We start from the raw sequence: 19,185 nt of genomic DNA on the forward strand, positions 1-19,185 counted from the left end.
AGTTGAGTGTACTAAATCTTAGCCTGTCTACCCGGAAGTTGATGATGTTGCTATGCAACCGCCCCATCACCCCCCCCATCACCCCCCATCACACATAGACCCCCCCCTAACACTCACTGGTGAAGGTGATGTTGAACCCCCGGTCTGTGTAGGTGTGGTCAGTCAGGAACTCTAGGCGTGCCACGTGGGCACTGGTGGTGATGGGAGCTGGCAGCACGTCACCGGAGAACGTACCCAGGATGGGAGACTCAGCCTGGGGTAGAGAAATGGGTGTAGAGAGAGAGAGAGAGAGAGAGAGAGAGAGAAAGAGAAGATTAGATACGAGTGAAGATATGAAATAATAACACCAATCAAACATTTGATTGCATTATTTTTTACCTTTATTTACCTCGGCAAGTCAGTTAAGAACAAATTCTTATTTACAATGACGGCCTAGGAACAGTGGGTTAACTGCCTTGTTCAGGGGCAGAACGACAGATTTTTACCTTGTCAGCTCAGGGATTTGAATTTGCAACCTTTCGGTTACTAGTCCAACGCTCTAACCACTAGGCTACCTGCTGGTTACTAGTCCAACACTCTAACCACTAGGCTACATGCTGGTTACTAGTCCAACGCTCTAACCACTAGGCTACCTGCTGGTTACTAGTCCAATGCTCTAACCACTAGGCTACCTGCTGGTTACTAGTCCAACGCTCTAACCACTAGGCTACCTGCTGGTTACTAGTCCAACGCTCTAACCACTAGGCTACCTGCTGGTTACTAGTCCAACGCTCTAACCACTAGGATACCTGCTGGTTACTAGTCCAACGCTCTAACCACTAGGCTACATGCTGGTTACTAGTCCAACGCTCTAACCACTAGGCTACCTGCTGGTTACTAGTCCAATGCTCTAACCACTAGGCTACCTGCTGGTTACTAGTCCAATGCTCTAACCACTAGGGTACCTGCTGGTTACTAGTCCAACGCTCTAACCACTAGGCTACCTGCTGGTTACTAGTCCAACGCTCTAACCACTAGGCTACCTGCTGGTTACTAGTCCAACGCTCTAACCACTAGGCTACCTGCTGGTTACTAGTCCAACGCTCTAACCACTAGGCTACATGTTGGTTACTAGTCCAACGCTCTAACCACTAGGCTACCTGCTGGTTACTAGTCCAACGCTCTAACCACTAGGCTACCTGCTGGTTACTATTCCAACGCTCTAACCACTAGGCTACCTGCTGGTTACTGTCCCAACGCTCTAACCACTAGGCTACCTGCTGGTTACTAGTCCAACGCTCTAACCACTAGTCTACCTGCTGGTTACTAGTCCAACGCTCTAACCACTAGGCTACCTGCTGGTTACTAGTCCAACGCTCTAACCACTAGGCTACCTGCTGGTTACTGGCCCAACACTCTAACCACTAGGCTACCTGCTGGTTACTAGTCCAAGGCTCTAACCACTAGGCTACCTACTGGTTACTAGTCCAATGCTCTAACCACTAGGCTACCTGCTGGTTACTAGTCCAATGCTCTAACCACTAGGGTACCTGCTGGTTACTAGTCCAACGCTCTAACCACTAGGCTACCTGCTGGTTACTAGTCCAACGCTCTAACCACTAGGCTACCTGCTGGTTACTAGTCCAACGCTCTAACCACTAGGCTACCTGCTGGTTACTAGTCCAACGCTCTAACCACTAGGCTACATGTTGGTTACTAGTCCAACGCTCTAACCACTAGGCTACCTGCTGGTTACTAGTCCAACGCTCTAACCACTAGGCTACCTGCTGGTTACTATTCCAACGCTCTAACCACTAGGCTACCTGCTGGTTACTGTCCCAACGCTCTAACCACTAGGCTACCTGCTGGTTACTAGTCCAACGCTCTAACCACTAGTCTACCTGCTGGTTACTAGTCCAACGCTCTAACCACTAGGCTACCTGCTGGTTACTAGTCCAACGCTCTAACCACTAGGCTACCTGCTGGTTACTGGCCCAACACTCTAACCACTAGGCTACCTGCTGGTTACTAGTCCAAGGCTCTAACCACTAGGCTACCTACTGGTTACTAGTCCAATGCTCTAACCACTAGGCTACCTGCTGGTTACTAGTCCAACACTCTAACCACTAGTCTACCTGCTGGTTACTGGCCCAACGCTCTAACCACTAGACTACCTGATGGTTACTAGTCCAACACTCTAACCACTAGGCTACCTGCTGGTTACTAGTCCAACGCTCTAACCACTAGGCTACCTGCTGGTTACTGTTCCAACACTCTAACCACTAGTCTACCTGCTGGTTACTAGTCCAACGCTCTAACCACTAGGCTACCTGCTGGTTACTAGTCCAACACTCTAACCACTAGGCTACCTGCTGGTTACTAGTCCAATGCTCTAACCACTAGGCTACCTGCTGGTTACTAGTCCAACACTCTAACCACTAGGCTACCTGCTGGTTACTGGCCCAACACTCTAACCACTAGTCTACCTGCTGGTTACTAGTCCAACACTCTAACCACTAGTCTACCTGCTGGTTACTAGTCCAACGCTCTAACCACTAGTCTACCTGCTGGTTACTAGTCCAATGCTCTAACCACTAGGCTACCTGCCTCCCCTCCACTCTAACCACTAGGCTACCTGCTGGTTACTAGTCCAACGCTCTAACCACTAGGCTACCTGCTGGTTACTGGCCCAACACTCTAACCACTAGGCTACCTGCTGGTTACTAGTCCAACGCTCTAACCACTAGGCTACCTGCCGGTTACTAGTCCAACGCTCTAACCACTAGGCTACCTGCTGGTTACTAGTCCAACACTCTAACCACTAGGCTACCTGCTGGTTACTAGTCCAACACTCTAACCACGAGGCTACCTGCTGGTTACTAGCCCAACACTCTAACCACTAGGCTACCTGCCTCCCCTCCACTCTAACCACGAGACTACCTGCTGGTTACTAGTCCAAACCTCTAACCACTAGGCTACCTGCTGGTTACTAGTCCAACGCTCTAACCACTAGGCTACCTGCTGGTTACTAGTCCAACGCTCTAACCACTAGGCTACCTGCCGGTTACTAGTCCAACGCTCTAACCACTAGGCTACCTGTTGGTTACTAGTCCAATGCTCTAACCACTAGGCTACCTGCTGGTTACTAGTCCAACGCTCTAACCACTAGGCTACCTGCCTCCCCTCCACTCTAACCACTAGGCTCCCTGCTGGTTACTAGTCCAACGCTCTAACCACTAGGCTACCTGCTGGTTACTATTCCAACGCTCTAACCACTAGGCTACCTGCTGGTTACTGTCCCAACGCTCTAACCACTAGGCTACCTGCTGGTTACTAGTCCAACGCTCTAACCACTAGTCTACCTGCTGGTTACTAGTCCAACGCTCTAACCACTAGGCTACCTGCTGGTTACTAGTCCAACGCTCTAACCACTAGGCTACCTGCTGGTTACTGGCCCAACACTCTAACCACTAGGCTACCTGCTGGTTACTAGTCCAAGGCTCTAACCACTAGGCTACCTACTGGTTACTAGTCCAATGCTCTAACCACTAGGCTACCTGCTGGTTACTAGTCCAACACTCTAACCACTAGTCTACCTGCTGGTTACTGGCCCAACGCTCTAACCACTAGACTACCTGATGGTTACTAGTCCAACACTCTAACCACTAGGCTACCTGCTGGTTACTAGTCCAACGCTCTAACCACTAGGCTACCTGCTGATTACTGTTCCAACACTCTAACCACTAGTCTACCTGCTGGTTACTAGTCCAACGCTCTAACCACTAGGCTACCTGCTGGTTACTAGTCCAACACTCTAACCACTAGGCTACCTGCTGGTTACTAGTCCAATGCTCTAACCACTAGGCTACCTGCTGGTTACTAGTCCAGCGCTCTAACCACTAGGCTACCTGCTGGTTACTGGCCCAACACTCTAACCACTAGTCTACCTGCTGGTTACTAGTCCAACACTCTAACCACTAGTCTACCTGCTGGTTACTAGTCCAACGCTCTAACCACTAGTCTACCTGCTGGTTACTAGTCCAATGCTCTAACCACTAGGCTACCTGCCTCCCCTCCACTCTAACCACTAGGCTACCTGCTGGTTACTAGTCCAACGCTCTAACCACTAGGCTACCTGCTGGTTACTGGCCCAACACTCTAACCACTAGGCTACCTGCTGGTTACTAGTCCAACGCTCTAACCACTAGGCTACCTGCCGGTTACTAGTCCAACGCTCTAACCACTAGGCTACCTGCTGGTTACTAGTCCAACACTCTAACCACTAGGCTACCTGCTGGTTACTAGTCCAACACTCTAACCACGAGGCTACCTGCTGGTTACTAGCCCAACACTCTAACCACTAGGCTACCTGCCTCCCCTCCACTCTAACCACGAGACTACCTGCTGGTTACTAGTCCAAACCTCTAACCACTAGGCTACCTGCTGGTTACTAGTCCAACGCTCTAACCACTAGGCTACCTGCTGGTTACTAGTCCAACGCTCTAACCACTAGGCTACCTGCCGGTTACTAGTCCAACGCTCTAACCACTAGGCTACCTGTTGGTTACTAGTCCAACGCTCTAACCACTAGGCTACCTGCTGGTTACTAGTCCAACGCTCTAACCACTAGGCTACCTGCTGGTTACTAGTCCAACGCTCTAACCACTAGGCTACCTGCTGGTTACTAGTCCAACGCTCTAACCACTAGGCTACATGCTGGTTACTAGTCCAACGCTCTAACCACTAGGCTACCTGCTGGTTACTAGTCCAACGCTCTAACCACTAGGCTACCTGCTGGTTACTATTCCAACGCTCTAACCACTAGGCTACCTGCTGGTTACTGTCCCAACGCTCTAACCACTAGGCTACCTGCTGGTTACTAGTCCAACGCTCTAACCACTAGTCTACCTGCTGGTTACTAGTCCAACGCTCTAACCACTAGGCTACCTGCTGGTTACTAGTCCAACGCTCTAACCACTAGACTACCTGCTGGTTACTGGCCCAACACTCTAACCACTAGGCTACCTGCTGGTTACTAGTCCAAGGCTCTAACCACTAGGCTACCTACTGGTTACTAGTCCAATGCTCTAACCACTAGGCTACCTGCTGGTTACTAGTCCAACACTCTAACCACTAGGCTACCTGCTGGTTACTGGCCCAACGCTCTAACCACTAGACTACCTGATGGTTACTAGTCCAACACTCTAACCACTAGGCTACCTGCTGGTTACTAGTCCAACGCTCTAACCACTAGGCTACCTGCTGGTTACTAGTCCAACGCTCTAACCACTAGGATACCTGCTGGTTACTAGTCCAACGCTCTAACCACTAGGCTACCTGCTGGTTACTAGTCCAACGCTCTAACCACTAGGCTACCTGCTGATTACTGTTCCAACACTCTAACCACTAGTCTACCTGCTGGTTACTAGTCCAACGCTCTAACCACTAGGCTACCTGCTGGTTACTAGTCCAACACTCTAACCACTAGGCTACCTGCTGGTTACTAGTCCAATGCTCTAACCACTAGGCTACCTGCTGGTTACTAGTCCAACGCTCTAACCACTAGGCTACCTGCCGGTTACTGGCCCAACACTCTAACCACTAGTCTACCTGCTGGTTACTAGTCCAACACTCTAACCACTAGTCTACCTGCTGGTTACTAGTCCAACGCTCTAACCACTAGTCTACCTGCTGGTTACTAGTCCAATGCTCTAACCACTAGGCTACCTGCCTCCCCTCCACTCTAACCACTAGGCTACCTGCTGGTTACTAGTCCAACGCTCTAACCACTAGGCTACCTGCTGGTTACTGGCCCAACACTCTAACCACTAGGCTACCTGCTGGTTACTAGTCCAACGCTCTAACCACTAGGCTACCTGCCGGTTACTAGTCCAACGCTCTAACCACTAGGCTACCTGCTGGTTACTAGTCCAACACTCTAACCACTAGGCTACCTGCTGGTTACTAGTCCAACACTCTAACCACGAGGCTACCTGCTGGTTACTAGCCCAACACTCTAACCACTAGGCTACCTGCCTCCCCTCCACTCTAACCACGAGACTACCTGCTGGTTACTAGTCCAAACCTCTAACCACTAGGCTACCTGCTGGTTACTAGTCCAACGCTCTAACCATTAGGCTACCTGCTGGTTACTAGTCCAACGCTCTAACCACTAGGCTACCTGCCGGTTACTAGTCCAACGCTCTAACCACTAGGCTACCTGTTGGTTACTAGTCCAATGCTCTAACCACTAGGCTACCTGCTGGTTACTAGTCCAACGCTCTAACCACTAGGCTACCTGCCTCCCCTCCACTCTAACCACTAGGCTCCCTGCTGGTTACTAGTCCAACGCTCTAACCACTAGGCTACCTGCCGGTTACTAGTCCAACGCTCTAACCACTAGGCTACCTGCTAGTTACTAGTCCAACGCTCTAACCACTAGGCTCCCTGCTGGTTACTAGTCCAACGCTCTAACCACTAGGCTACCTGCTGGTTACTGGCCCAACGCTCTAACCACTAGGCTCCCTGCTGGTTACTAGTCCAACGCTCTAACCACTAGGCTCCCTGCTGGTTACTAGTCCAACGCTCTAACCACTAGGCTACCTGCTGGTTACTAGTCCAACGCTCTAACCACTAGGCTACCTGCTGGTTACTAGTCCAACGCTCTAACCACTAGGCTACCTGCTGATTACTAGTCCAACGCTCTAACCACTAGGCTACCTGCTGGTTACTAGTCCAACGCTCTAACCACTAGGCTACCTGCCGGTTACTAGTCCAACGCTCTAACCACTAGGCTACCTGCTGGTTACTAGTCCAACGCTCTAACCACTAGGCTACCTGCCTTTTACTAGTCCAACACTCTAACCACGAGGCTACCTGCTGGTTACTAGTCCAACACTCTAACCACTAGGCTACATGCTGGTTACTAGTCCAACACTCTAACCACTAGGCTACCTGCTGGTTACTAGTCCAACACTCTAACCACTAGGCTACCTGCTGGTTACTAGTCCAACACTCTAACCACTATGCTACCTGCTGGTTACTAGTCCAACACTCTAACCACTAGGCTACCTGCTGGTTACTAGTCCAACGCTCTAACCACTAGGCTACCTGCCGGTTACTAGTCCAACGCTCTAACCACTAGGCTACCTGCTGGTTACTAGTCCAACACTCTAACCACGAGGCTACCTGCTGGTTACTAGCCCAACACTCTAACCACTAGGCTACCTGCCTCCCCTCCACTCTAACCACTAGACTACCCGCTGGTTACTAGTCCAAACCTCTAACCACTAGGCTACCTGCTGGTTACTAGTCCAACGCTCTAACCACTAGGCTACCTGCTGGTTACTAGTCCAACGCTCTAACCACTAGGCTACCTGCCGGTTACTAGTCCAACGCTCTAACCACTAGGCTACCTGTTGGTTACTAGTCCAACACTCTAACCACTAGGCTACCTGCTGGTTACTAGTCCAACGCTCTAACCACTAGGCTACCTGCCTCCCCTCCACTCTAACCACTAGGCTCCCTGCTGGTTACTAGTCCAACGCTCTAACCACTAGGCTACCTGCTGGTTACTAGTCCAACGCTCTAACCACTAGGCTCCCTGCTGGTTACTAGTCCAACGCTCTAACCACTAGGCTACCTGCTGGTTACTAGTCCAACGCTCTAACCACTAGGCTACCTGCTGGTTACTAGTCCAACGCTCTAACCACTAGGCTACCTGCTGGTTACTAGTCCAACGCTCTAACCACTAGGCTACCTGCCGGTTACTTGTCCAACGCTCTAACCACTAGGCTACCAACTGGTTACTAGTCCAACGCTCTAACCACTAGGCTACCTGCCGGTTACTAGTCCAACACTCTAACCACGAGGCTACCTGCTGGTTACTAGTCCAACACTCTAACCACTAGGCTACATGCTGGTTACTAGTCCAACACTCTAACCACTAGGCTACCTGCTGGTTACTAGTCCAACACTCTAACCACTAGGCTACCTGCTGGTTACTAGTCCAACACTCTAACCACTAGGCTACCTGCTGGTTACTAGTCCAACACTCTAACCACTAGGTTACCTGCTGGTTACTAGTCCAACGCTCTAACCACTAGGCTACCTGCTGGTTACTAGTCCAACACTCTAACCACTAGGCTACCTGCTGGTTACTAGTCCAACGCTCTAACCACTAGGCTACCTGCTGGTTACTAGTCCAACGCTCTAACCACTAGGCTACCTGCTGGTTACTAGTCCAACGCTCTCACCACTAGGCTACCTGCTGGTTACTAGTCCAACGCTCTAACCACTAGGCTACCTGCTGGTTACTAGTCCAACGCTCTAACCACTAGGCTACCTGCTGGTTACTGGCCCAACGCTCTAACCACTAGGTTACCTGCTGGTTACTAGTCCAACGCTCTAACCACCTAGGCTACCTGCTGGTTACTAGTCCAACGCTCTAACCACTAGGCTACCTGCTGGTTACTGGTCCAACGCTCTAACCACTAGGCTACCTGCTGGTTACTAGTCCAACGCTCTAACCACTAGGCTCCCTGCTGGTTACTAGTCCAACGCTCTAACCACTAGGCTACCTGCTGGTTACTAGTCCAACGCTCTAACCACTAGGCTACCTGCTGGTTACTAGTCCAACGCTCTAACCACTAGGCTACCTGCTGGTTACTAGTCCAACGCTCTAACCACTAGGCTACCTGCTGGTTACTAGTCCAACGCTCTCACCACTAGGCTACCTGCTGGTTACTAGTCCAACGCTCTAACCACTAGGCTACCTGCTGGTTACTAGTCCAACGCTCTAACCACTAGGCTACCTGCTGGTTACTAGTCCAACGCTCTAACCACTAGGCTACCTGCTGGTTACCAGTCCAACGCTCTAACCACTAGGCTACCTGCTGGTTACTAGTCCAACGCTCTAACCACTAGGCTACCTGCTGGTTACTAGTCCAACGCTCTAACCACTAGGCTACCTGCTGGTTACTAGTCCAACGCTCTCACCACTAGGCTACCTGCTGGTTACTAGTCCAACGCTCTAACCACTAGGCTCCCTGCTGGTTACTAGTCCAACGCTCTAACCACTAGGCTACCTGCTTGTTACTAGTCCAACGCTCTAACCACTAGGCTACCTGCTGGTTACTAGTCCAACGCTCTAACCACTAGTCTACCTGCTGGTTACTGGCCCAACGCTCTAACCACTAGGCTACCTGTTTGTTACTAGTCCAACGCTCTAACCACTAGGCTACCTGCTGGTTACTAGTCCAACGCTCTAACCACTAGGCTACCTGCTGGTTACTAGTCCAACGCTCTAACCACTAGGCTACCTGCTGGTTACTAGTCCAACGCTCTCACCACTAGGCTACCTGCTGGTTACTAGTCCAACGCTCTAACCACTAGGCTACCTGCTGGTTACTAGTCCAACGCTCTAACCACTAGGCTACCTGCTGGTTACTAGTCCAACACTCTAACCACTAGGCTACCTGCTGGTTACTAGTCCAACGCTCTAACCACTAGGCTACCTGCTGGTTACTAGTCCAACGCTCTAACCACTATGCTACCTGCTGGTTACTAGTCCAACGCTCTAACCACTAGGCTACCTGCTGGTTACTAGTCCAACGCTCTAACCACTAGGCTACCTGCTGGTTACTAGTCCAACGCTCTAACCACTAGGCTCCCTGCTGGTTACTAGTCCAACGCTCTAACCACTAGGCTACCTGCTGGTTACTAGTCCAACGCTCTAACCACTAGGCTACCTGCTGGTTACTAGTCCAACGCTCTAACCACTAGTCTACCTGCTGGTTACTGGCCCAACGCTCTAACCACTAGGCTACCTGCTGGTTACTAGTCCAACGCTCTAACCACTAGGCTCCCTGCTGGTTACTAGTCCAACGCTCTAACCACTAGGCTCCCTGCTGGTTACTAGTCCAACGCTCTAACCACTAGGCTACCTGCTGGTTACTAGTCCAACACTCTAACCACTAGGCTACCTGCTGGTTACTAGTCCAACGCTCTAACCACTAGGCTACCTGCTGGTTACTAGTCCAACACTCTAACCACTAGGCTACCTGCTGGTTACTAGTCCAATACTCTAACCACTAGGCTCCCTGCTGGTTACTAGTCCAACGCTCTAACCACTAGGCTCCCTGCTGGTTACTAGTCCAACGCTCTAACCACTAGGCTACCTGCTGGTTACTAGTCCAACGCTCTAACCACTTGGCTACCTGCTGGTTACTAGTCCAACACTCTAACCACTAGGCTCCCTGCTGGTTACTAGTCCAACGCTCTAACCACTAGGCTACCTGCTGGTTACTAGTCCAACGCTCTAACCACTAGGCTACCTGCTGGTTACTAGTCCAACACTCTAACCACTAGGCTCCCTGCTGGTTACTAGTCCAACGCTCTAACCACTAGGCTACCTGCTGGTTACTAGTCCAACGCTCTAACCACTAGGCTACCTGCTGGTTACTAGTCCAACACTCTAACCACTAGGCTCCCTGCTGGTTACTAGTCCAACGCTCTAACCACTAGGCTACCTGCTGGTTACTAGTCCAACGCTCTAACCACTAGGCTCCCTGCTGCTCCGAATGATTAATTGACTGATCGATCGATGGAAACATAACCATACCTTGCCACCGTCTTTGACGCTGAGGAAGTCAAACTGTTTCTCCATGCTGAGGTCATTGAAGGCCATGTTGATCCGACTCTCTGGCTTGGTGATGATGAGCCACACACAGTGCATATTGTTTCCATATTCCTGGGGGTAGTTAGGGGACAGCAGCACCCCAGACGGGGTGGTGAAGTTGAAGAAGCATGAGACTGGAGGTAGGGAGAGCGGGGATCGGGGGGGAGCGGGGAGGGAGCGGGGAGGGAGCGGAGAGGGGGGAGGATCGGGGGGGTTAGCGGAGAGGGGGGATCGGGGAGGGAGTGGAGAGCGGGGATCGGGGAGGGAGCGGAGAGCGGGGATCGGGGGGGGGATAGGGGGGAGGGGGGGATCGGGGAGGGAGCGGAGAGCGGGGATCGGGGGGGGGATAGGGGGGAGAGGGGGATCGGGGAGGGAGCGGAGAGCGGGGATCGGGGAGGGAGCGGAGAGGGGGGATGGGGGAGGGAGCGGAGAGGGGGGATAGGGGAGGGAGCGGAGAGGGGGGATGGGGGAGGAAGGGAGAGGGGGGATCGGGGAGGGAGCGGAGAGGGGGGATGGGGGAGGGAGCGGAGAGGGGGGATCGGGGAGGGAGCGGAGAGGGGGGATGGGGGAGGGAGCGGAGAGGGGGGATCGGGGAGAGAGGGGATTGGGGAGGGAGCGGAGAGGGGGGATCGGGGAGGGAGCGGAGAGGGGGGATGGGGGAGGGAGCGGAGAGGGGGGATCGGGGAGAGAGGGGATCGGGGAGGGAGCGGAGAGGGGGGATCGGGGAGGGAGCGGAGAGGAGGGATCGGGGAGGGAGCAGAGAGGGGGGATCGGGGAGAGAGGGGATCGGGGAGGGAGCGGAGAGGGGGGATCGGGGAGGGAGCGGAGAGGGGGGATGGGGGAGGGAGCGGAGAGGGGGGATCGGGGAGGGAGCGGAGAGGGGGGATGGGGGAGGGAGCGGAGAGGGGGGATAGGGGGGTAAAAGAAAAAGAGAGTTAGATCAAATCAAATCAAATTGTATTAGTCACATGTGCCGTATACAACAGGTATACAATACCTTACAGTGTAATGCTAACTTACGAGCCCCTAAAAAACAATGCAGTTAAAAAAAATACGGAAAAGAATATAAAATGAAGGTAACAAGTAATTAATGAGCAGCAGTAAAATAACAATGGCGAGACTATATACAGGGCTGTACCGGTACAGAGTTAATGTGCAGGGGGGAACCGGTTAGTTGAGGTAATATGTACATAATAGGGAGAGTTATTAAGTGACTATGTTAATGGGTGTTAGGACGGGGGGGGAGGGGTGGGAAGAAAGAGTTAGAGATAATCAAGTAATCATTTTTTTTTAAATTGCGCTTTAAAGCTGCAATAAAGTCACCCCCAAACAGTTATAGATATGACTTGACAGGAAGTCCAAGAAGCGGCAGAGCTGTTCTATATGCTCTATTTCTATGTTTCCCGTTCTTAAGTTTAATTTATTTTTGCATTCGCGTTTGTACACCAGCTTCCTACCCCTGAAAATACAATATTTTTTGCTTACGGTTCAATGATTCTCCACACTATACTTGCTTGTTTTGTCACATGAACTGATCTTACGTTAACTATTCAAAAATAATTGCCACCAGGAAATGGCTGAGGGATTGTTTTGCATCTTTAAATAGACGTTGACGTTAATATGATTGTATTAACTCCAGTACAGCTCCTCTAAAACCCATGATTCCATCTGTAAACTGTAACGAAAGAGACATGTTCACACTCATCTGCAGTGCTTCTGCAAAAAAATAGATTTAGGATAAACATTTATTTAAAAAAAAAAAGATTAGATAAACTAAACTAAATTAGTCCAGTAAGGAGAGGGTTGCCAGACTCTTGCTGTTTCACTGTGAAGGGAGATACCTCCATCTGGTTGCCAGACTCTGGCTGTTTCACTGTGAAGGGAGATATCTCCATCTGGTTGCCAGACTCTGTCTGTTTCACTGTGAAGGGAGATACCTCCATCTGGTTGCCAGACTTTGACTGTTTCACTGTGAAGGGAGATATCTCCATCTGGTTGCCAGACTTTGCCTGTTTCACTGTGAAGGGTGATATCTCCATCTGGTTGCCAACCTCTGCCTGATTCACTGTGAAGGGGGATATATCCATCTGGTTGCCAGACTCTGCCTGTTTCACTGTGAAGGGAGATATCTCCATCTGGTTGCCAGACTTTGCCTGTTTCACTGTGAAGGGAGATATCTCCATCTGGTTGCCAGACTCTGCCTTTTCACTGTGAAGGGATATATATCCATCTGGTTACCAGACTCTGCCTGTTTCACTGTGAAGGGTGATATCTCCATCTGGTTGCCAGCCTCTGCCTGATTCACTGTGAAGGGAGATATATCCATCTGGTTGCCAGACTCTGCCTGTTTCACTGTGAAGGGAGATACCTCCATCTGGTTGCCAGACTCTGCCTGTTTCACTGTGAAGTGAGATATCTCCATCTGGTTGCCAGACTTTGCCTGTTTCACTGTGAAGGGAGATATCTCCATCTGGTTGCCAGACTCTGCCTGTTTCACTGTGAAGGGAGATATCTCCATCTGGTTGCCAGACTCTGCCTGTTTCACTGTGAAGTGAGATATCTCCATCTGGTTGCCAGACTTTGCCTGTTTCACTGTGAAGGGAGATATCTCCATCTGGTTGCTAGACTCTGCCTTTTCACTGTGAAGGGAGATATATCCATCTGGTTGCCAGACTCTGCCTGTTTCACTGTGAAGGGGGATACTTCCATCTGGTCGTCAGACTCTGCCTTTTCACTGTGAAGGGAGATACTTCCATCTGGTTGCCAGACTCTGTCTGTTTCACTGTGAAGGCAGATACCTCCATCTGGTTGCCAGACTCTGTCTGTTTCACTGTGAATGGAGTTATCTCCATCTGGTTGCCAGACTCTGTCTGTTTCACTGTGAAGGCAGATACCTCCATCTGGTTGCCAGACTCTGCCTGTTTCACTGTGAAGGGAGATATCTCCATCTGGTTGCCAGACTCTGCCTGTTTCACTGTGAAGGGAGATATCTCCATCTGGTTGCCAGACTCTGCCTGTTTCACTGTGAAGGGAGATACCTCCATCTGGTTGCCAGACTCTGCCTGTTTCACTGTGAAGGGAGATATCTCCATCTGGTTGCCAGACTCTGCCTGTTTCACTGTGAAGGGAGATATCTCCATCTGGTTGCCAGACTTTGCCTGTTTCACTGTGAAGGGAGATATCTCCATCTGGTTGCCAGACTCTGCCTGTTTCACTGTGAAGGGTGATATCTCCATCTGGTTGCCAGCCTCTGCCTGATTCACTGTGAAGGGAGATATATCCATCTGGTTGCCAGACTCTGCCTGTTTCACTGTGAAGGGAGATATCTCCATCTGGTTGCCAGACTCTGCCTGTTTCACTGTGAAGGGAGATACCTCCATCTGGTTGCCAGACTCTGCATGTTTCACTGTGAAGGGAGATATCTCCATCTGGTTGCCAGACTTTGCCTGTTTCACTGTGAAGGGTGATATCTCCATCTGGTTGCCAGCCTCTGCCTGATTCACTGTGAAGGGAGATATATCCATCTGGTTGCCAGACTCTGCCTGTTTCACTGTGAAGGGAGATACCTCCATCTGGTTGCCAGACTCTGCCTGTTTCACTGTGAAGGGAGATATCTCCATCTGGTTGCCAGACTTTGCCTGTTTCACTGTGAAGGGAGATATCTCCATCTGGTTGCCAGACTCTGCCTGTTTCACTGTGAAGGGAGATATCTCCATCTGGTTGCCAGACTCTGCCTTTTCACTGTGAAGGGAGATATCTCCATCTGGTTGCCAGACTCTGCCTGTTTCACTGTGAAGGGAGATATCTCCATCTGGTTGCCAGACTCTGCCTTTTCACTGTGAAGGGAGATATATCCATCTGGTTGCCAGACTCTGCCTGTTTCACTGTGAAGGGAGATACTTCCATCTGGTTGCCAGACTCTGCCTTTTCACTGTGAAGGGAGATACCTCCATCTGGTTGCCAGACTCTGCCTGTTTCACTGTGAAGGGAGATATCTCCATCTGGTTGCCAGACTCTGTCTGTTTCACTGTGAAGGCAGATACCTCCATCTGGTTGCCAGACTCTGCCTGTTTCACTGTGAAGGGAGATATCTCCATCTGGTTGCCAGACTCTGCCTGTTTCACTGTGAAGGGAGATACCTCCATCTGGTTGCCAGACTCTGCCTGTTTCACTGTGAAGGGAGATATCTCCATCTGGTTGCCAGACTCTGCCTGTTTCACTGTGAAGGGAGATATCTCCATCTGGTTGCCAGACTCTGCCTTTTCACTGTGAAGGGAGATATATCCATCTGGTTGCCAGACTCTGCCTGTTTCACTGTGAAGGGGGATACTTCCATCTGGTCGTCAGACTCTGCCTTTTCACTGTGAAGGGAGATACTTCCATCTGGTTGCCAGACTCTGTCTTTTCACTGTGAAGGGAGATACCTCCATCTGGTTGCCAGACTCTGCCTGTTTCACTGTGAAGGGAGATACCTCCATCTGGTTGCCAGACTCTGCCTGTTTCACTGTGAAGGGAGATATCTCCATCTGGTTGCCAGACTCTGCCTGTTTCACTGTGAAGGGAGATACCTCCATCTGGTTGCCAGACTCTGCCTTTTCACTGGGAAGGGAGATACTTCCATCTGGTTGCCAGACTCTGTCTTTTCACTGTGAAGGGAGATATCTCCATCTGGTTGCCAGACTCTGCCTGAATCACTGTGAAGGGAGATACCTCCATCTGGTTGCCAGACTCTGCCTGTTTCACTGTGAAGGGAGATACCTCCATCTGGTTGCCAGACTCTGCCTGTTTCACTGTGAAGGGAGATATATCCATCTGGTTGCCAGACTCTGCCTGTTTCACTGTGAAGGGTGATATCTCCATCTGGTTGCCAGCCTCTGCCTGATTCACTGTGAAGGGAGATATATCCATCTGGTTGCCAGACTCTGCCTGTTTCACTGTGAAGGGAGATACCTCCATCTGGTTGCCAGACTCTGCCTGTTTCACTGTGAAGGGAGATATCTCCATCTGGTTGCCAGACTCTGCCTTTTCACTGTGAAGGGAGATATATCCATCTGGTTGCCAGACTCTGCCTGTTTCACTGTGAAGGGAGATATCTCCATCTGGTTGCCAGACTCTGCCTTTTCACTGTGAAGGGAGATATCTCCATCTGGTTGCCAGACTCTGCCTGTTTCACTGTGAAGGGAGATACCTCCATCTGGTTGCCAGACTCTGCCTGATTCACTGTGAAGGGAGATATATCCATCTGGTTGCCAGACTCTGCCTGTTTCACTGTGAAGGGAGATATCTCCATCTGGTTGTCAGACTCTGCCTTTTCACTGGGAAGGGAGATACTTCCATCTGGTTGCCAGACTCTGTCTTTTCACTGTGAAGGGAGATACCTCCATCTGGTTGCCAGACTCTGCCTGTTTCACTGTGAAGGGAGTTATCTCCATCTGGTTGCCAGACTCTGTCTGTTTCACTGTGAAGGCAGATACCTCCATCTGGTTGCCAGACTCTGCCTGTTTCACTGTGAAGGGAGATATCTCCATCTGGTTGCCAGACTCTGCCTGTTTCACTGTGAAGGGAGATATCTCCATCTGGTTGCCAGACTCTTCCTTTTCACTGTGAAGGGAGATACCTCCATCTGGTTGCCAGACTCTGCCTTTTCACTGTGAAGGGAGATACCTCTGGTTGCCAGACTCTGCCTTTTCACTGTGAAGGGAGATATATCCATCTGGTTGCCAGACTCTGCCTGTTTCACTGTGAAGGGAGATACCTCCATCTGGTTGCCAGACTCTGCCTTTTCACTGTGAAGGGAGATATATCCATCTGGTTGCCAGACTCTGCCTGTTTCACTGTGAAGGGGGATACTTCCATCTGGTTGTCAGACTCTGCCTTTTCACTGTGAAGGGAGATACTTCCATCTGGTTGCCAGACTCTGTCTTTTCACTGTGAAGGGAGATACGTCCATCTGGTTGCCAGACTCTGCCTGTTTCACTGTGAAGGAAGATACCTCCATCTGGTTGCCAGACTGCCTGATTCACTGTGAAGGGAGATATATCCATCTGGTTGCCAGACTCTGCCTGTTTCACTGTGAAGGGGGATACCTCCATCTGGTTGTCAGACTCTGCCTTTTCACTGGGAAGGGAGATACTTCCATCTGGTTGCCAGACTCTGTCTTTTCACTGTGAAGGGAGATATCTCCATCTGGTTGCCAGACTCTGCCTGAATCACTGTGAAGGGAGATACCTCCATCTGGTTGCCAGACTCTGTCTGTTTCACTGTGAATGGAGTTATCTCCATCTGGTTGCCAGACTCTGTCTGTTTCACTGTGAAGGCAGATACCTCCATCTGGTTGCCAGACTCTGCCTGTTTCACTGTGAAGGGAGATATATCCATCTGGTTGCCAGACTCTGCCTTTTCACTGTGAAGGGAGATATCTCCATCTGGTTGCCAGACTCTGCCTGTTTCACTGTGAAGGGAGATACCTCCATCTGGTTGCCAGACTCTGCATGATTCACTTTGAAGGGAGATACCTCCATCTCGTTGTCAGACTCTGCCTGATTCACTGTGAAGGGAGATACCTCCATCTGTTTGCCAGACTCTGCCTTTTCACTGTGAAGTGAGATACTTCCATCTGGTTGCCAGACTCTGCCTTTTCACTGTGAAGGGAGATACCTCCATCTGGTTGCCAGACTCTGCCTGTTTCACTGTGAAGGGAGATATCTCCATCTGGTTGCCAGACTCTGCCTGTTTCACTGTGAAGGGAGATATCTCCATCTGGTTGCCAGACTCTGCCTGATTCACTGTGAAGGGAGATACCTCCATCTGGTTGCCAGACTCTGCCTGATTCACTGTGAAGGGAGATACCTCCATCTGGTTGCCAGACTCTGCCTTTTCACTGTGAAGTGACATTTCTCCATCTGGTTGCCAGACTCTGCCTTTTCACTGTGAAGGGAGATATATCCATCTGGTTGCCAGACTTTGCCTGTTTCGATGTGAAGGGTGATATCTCCATCTGGTTGCCAGCCTCTGCCTGATTCACTGTGAAGGGAGATATATCCATCTGGTTGCCAGACTCTGCCTGTTTCACTGTGAAGGGAGATATCTCCATCTGGTTGCCAGACTCTGTCTTTTCACTGTGAAGGGAGATATCTCCATCTGGTTGCCAGACTCTGCCTGAATCACTGTGAAGGGAGATACCTCCATCTGGTTGCCAGACTCTGCCTGTTTCACTGTGAAGGGAGTTATCTCCATCTGGTTGCCAGACTCTGTCTGTTTCACTGTGAAGGGAGATACCTCCATCTGGTTGCCAGACTCTGCCTTTTCACTGTGAAGGGAGATACCTCCATCTGGTTGCCAGACTCTGCCTGTTTCACTGTGAAGGGAGATATCTCCATCTGGTTGCCAGACTCTGCCTGTTTCACTGTGAAGGGAGATACCTCCATCTGGTTGCCAGACTCTGCCTGATTCACTGTGAAGGGAGATACCTCCATCTGGTTGCCAGACTCTGCCTGTTTCACTGTGAAGGGAGATACCTCCATCTGGTTGCCAGACTCTGCCTTTTCACTGTGAAGGGAGATATCTCCATATGGTTGCCAGACTCTTCCTTTTCACTGTGAAGGGAGATACCTCCATCTGGTTGCCAGAGTCTGCCTTTTCACTGTGAAGGGAGATATCTCCATCTGAATGCCAGACTCTTTCTGTTTCACTGTGAAGGGAGATATCTCCATCTGGTTGCCAGACTCTGCCTGATTCACTGTGAAGGGAGATACCTCCATCTGGTTGCCAGACTCTGCCTGATTCACTGTGAAGGGAGATACCTCCATCTGGTTGCCAGACTCTGCCTTTTCACTGTGAAGTGACATTTCTCCACCTGGTTGCCAGACTCTGCCTTTTCACTGTGAAGGGAGATATATCCATCTGGTTGCCAGACTTTGCCTGTTTCGATGTGAAGGGTGATATCTCCATCTGGTTGCCAGCCTCTGCCTGATTCACTGTGAAGGGAGATATATCCATCTGGTTGCCAGACTCTGCCTGTTTCACTGTGAAGGGAGATATCTCCATCTGGTTGCCAGACTCTGCCTTTTCACTGTGAAGGGAGATATCTCCATCTGGTTGCCAGACTCTGCCTGTTTCACTGTGAAGGGAGATATCTCCATCTGGTTGCCAGACTCTGCCTTTTCACTGTGAAGGGAGATATATCCATCTGGTTGTCAGACTCTGTCTGTGTCACTGTGAAGGAAATACCTCCATCTGGTTGCCAGACTCTGCCTGATTCACTGTGAAGAGAGATACCTCCATCTGGTTGCCAGACTCTGCCTGTTTCACTGTGAAGGGAGATATCTCCATCTGGTTGCCAGACTCTGCCTTTTCACTGTGAAGGGAGATACCTCCATCTGGTTGCCAGACTCTGTCTGTTTCACTGTGAAGGGAGATACCTCCATCTGGTTGCCAGACTCTGCCTGATTCACTGTGAAGGGAGATACCTCCATCTGGTTGTCAGACTCTGCCTGATTCACTGTGAAGGGAGATACCTCCATCTGTTT

The 19,185-nt window shown here is 50.6% G+C and overlaps 1 protein-coding gene across 1 annotated transcript in view; it reads right to left on the reverse strand.

Moving 5' to 3' along the window:
• The window catches only part of csmd2 (CUB and Sushi multiple domains 2), an 899,615-nt gene that overhangs the window by 449,372 nt on the left and 431,058 nt on the right, over positions 1-19,185 (reverse strand). Inside the window, exons 14-15 of the mRNA XM_071373664.1 lie at positions 10,601-10,791; positions 118-253 (exon numbers count right to left, since the gene is read on the reverse strand). Of these exons, the coding sequence (XP_071229765.1) occupies positions 118-253; positions 10,601-10,791 (327 nt within the window). The remainder of the gene's footprint in view (positions 1-117; positions 254-10,600; positions 10,792-19,185) is intronic.

The sequence above is a fragment of the Salvelinus alpinus genome, chromosome 29 (assembly GCF_045679555.1).
Source record: "Salvelinus alpinus chromosome 29, SLU_Salpinus.1, whole genome shotgun sequence".
Lineage (NCBI taxonomy): Eukaryota > Metazoa > Chordata > Actinopteri > Salmoniformes > Salmonidae > Salvelinus > Salvelinus alpinus.